This window comes from Mercurialis annua, linkage group LG2 (assembly GCF_937616625.2).
Source record: "Mercurialis annua linkage group LG2, ddMerAnnu1.2, whole genome shotgun sequence".
NCBI lineage: Eukaryota > Viridiplantae > Streptophyta > Magnoliopsida > Malpighiales > Euphorbiaceae > Mercurialis > Mercurialis annua.
Window position 1 is genome coordinate 5831916 of NC_065571.1, and position 2988 is coordinate 5834903.

General features: G+C 32.2%; 1 protein-coding gene across 1 annotated transcript; it reads left to right on the plus strand.

Annotated features, from left to right (window-relative positions):
• The first annotated feature begins 322 nt into the window (after positions 1–322).
• Positions 323–1662, plus strand: LOC126669262 (uncharacterized). The gene has a single exon (XM_050362681.2). The coding sequence runs from the start codon at positions 591–593 to the stop codon at positions 1143–1145; it is 555 nt and encodes a 184-aa protein (XP_050218638.1). The 5' UTR covers positions 323–590; the 3' UTR covers positions 1146–1662.
• The last annotated feature ends 1326 nt before the right edge of the window (positions 1663–2988 follow it).

Here is a 2988-nt window from a genome sequence, read left to right on the forward strand (position 1 = left end):
TAAGTTAGTTATTTTTAAGAAGAATTAAATCAGTTTTTTTTATTAAAATGATTTTGTCAAACTAAAGTCTTTTATCTATTTCATTAATTGTTTTCCCTGGAATGAAACTAATTTTAAAATATTAACATAAAATGATTGAACTATATATTTGTTTTCGTTAAATAGTGATAGTATTTAGGATAAAGTGACGCGTAAAAGACACAACGGAAGTCGGTATGAACGTTCGCACTCAAACAAAACCAACCAACCCAACCCAAAGCCAACCCAACTCCAACTTTTAATTTAATTTTGTTTGGTTTGTGTTGGAGCCATCTCAATTGCTTATATATCCCTACTCATCTCCTTCATTTCTAGCCACTCCTTCCCTCTCATGTCTCTCTGATCTCTAATCTAATTCTCATTATTAACCCTAAATTCCTCCATTTTCACATCTTCTTCCTCCTCCGCCTGTGTGTCTGATCGGAGAGGACCAGGCACGCCGGAGAAAACAAGAGAGAAATCAGAGAATTATTCAGAGAATTATTTTTGTATATATAATCACTTTTTTTATCAATATTTGTTCATATCTGATTCTCTCTTGTTGAAAAATTATGGGAACTGAAATTTTGAGGCCTCAGGATTGTCTGATTGAACGTATCAGAGTTTCTCCTTGTCGCCGGAGGAATTTCCATGCCTGTAACACTACTAATTTTTCTTCTAACCCTAACCCTAACCCTAACCCTAGGTTTAATAGAAAACCGGCTGCAGTACGGTCTGAAAAGACCGACCAGAGGAAGCGCCAGCCGGAACAGCAACACCAGCAGCAGACTCAGGCTGTGATTCCGACGAGGAGATCGAATTCGGTCGATAATTTGAAGATCTCAAATAATTATGGCGTCGCTAAAGGTACGAACAGCAATAATTTTCTTATGGAGAAGGTCACGATTCTGCGACGAGGAGAGTCGCTTGATTCTGCAATCAATAGCGTAGAAATGATACCGAAACTTCCGGTGACCGGAAAGTGTGACATGTACGCCGGATCCGGTTTCGCAGTGTCTCCGGAGCCGAGTTCGCTTCCGCTACCTTCGTTCTATAAGAAACAGAAAGCTCCTGTTGACGACTCAGCAACCAGAGATCTCAGGCGTTTACTCCGTCTGGATCTTTGAGATCCGATTTCATATTCGGGTCCGGTCGGGTTTACTTCTCTATCATGTTTCAACTCTGTTACGTTCCGTTAGATTTTGGAAGGATCTAAACCTTTCCGTGAATTTTTTTTCAAAGCGGAAAGGTAGACCTGAAAAATCAGGGAAAAGTACGGGGGCAAAATCGAATTAGTGAAAAGTTAAGGTATTATTATGTTATGTAGCACGCGATAATATTAATCGGGGCCTTGAATGGGGTAGTATTGTGTATTTCTACGGGTTATGGGTAATTTAAGGAAATGTAAAGAAGGTTGGGGGTTGAAGATGTAATATTTAGGTGAATTGTGTACTGTATCAGGTTTGTGAATGAAAAATAAAATAGATGACGTGTATGGTGTTTTTTGCGAGGAAGAAGAAGAAGAATAATGGAAGAAAATTAGGGAAAATTTGAGGAGATTCGTGTAATCAAACTAAAATTTGTACTAGTTCTCAGTTGATCTGTTTTTAAGTCATAATGCAGTAGATAAATTCATAATTATAATTTATAATGTTCCTTCAATTCTAATCCAAATTGAGGTTATTGCAGTTTTAGAAACCGATTGCCAACAACTTGACCCACTATCTTTTTTTAAGTAAAATAATATTCCATATCAAACAAAAGATTAAAAATGTTTTTAAGAAAGCAAAATTGTATTAGTAGTCTCTGATTTTTAAAATCATTACTTTTTCTTTAATAATCTAAGAGGGGAAGCATTTGTAGAAGTAACTGAATCCCCGATCTATTATATTTTTGCTCAATACTTATATCATATGAGCTATTTTTCCTTTAATACTCCATCCGTCTTAATAAAATTGTCCATTTTACCTTTATCATACAGTTTAAGAAAAACAATTATTGTTTATGAGTTTTGTAATTTTTTTTACTTTTCTTGCCCTACCTTTATTTAATATAGGGTTCACTTGTAATTTACTTTTAATTTATTCATTAGTGAATTTTAAATAGGAATATTATAGGAAAATTGAATATAAAAATTGTTACTTTTTAAAAGTGGATAAGAGTTTTGGGACAATTTTTTTCAAAGTGGACAATTTTATTGGAACGGAAGGAGTATATAATTTTGTCAACTTAATATTAGTTATTAAATAAGTACTTTTAGCCATTTTATTAAATATTGAAGATATAAAAATGATAAAAAGTTTTATATTTATTTAAATTTTATTGCCATTTAATATTATTATGGTATGTGCAAATGCTTTATTTATATATAAATTGAAGATAGTAAATAACTTTCAAAATTTGAAAACTTATTTTTTGTAGTTAGATCTTCGTTGGAGAAATTCTTAGGTAGACTAAATCTACCACGTCATCCGTGGACTAAACTAATCATATCATAACACCTCATTAAAATGAGGGTATTCTTGTAATATTATTATTCAAAAGTGTATGCAAATAACAAACGAAATTACAAGAATACCCTCATTTTAATGAGGTGTTATGATATGATTGATTTAATCTACGAATGACGTGGTAGACTTAGTCTACATAAGAATTTCTCTCTTCGTTGTTAAAAAATAATTAAAATCACTAGTTTGACTTTATTAAATTTAAAAACTAAGAATTCAGATTTTAGAATATAAGTGTTCGTAAAGTTCAAATATCATTTCTATATAAAAATTGAGTGCAATTTGTCCTCCTCAGCTTGCTGGTTATAGTCATTAACATATATTTTAACTTTATTGTAAGTTTAGTTATATATTGGCCCCCTATCTTTTTAATTTACTCGAATTTTATCCTTGATTCGGCGTGTGGCGCTCACCTAGTATAATAGTAATATTTATGCAAAATTTAGATAAATTGATAAAAAAA

Excerpts from the sequence above, each read along its gene's own strand:
- LOC126669262 (XM_050362681.2), top strand. The coding sequence starts at position 591 with ATGGGAACTGAAATTTTGAGGCCTCAGGATTGTCTGATTGAACGTATC.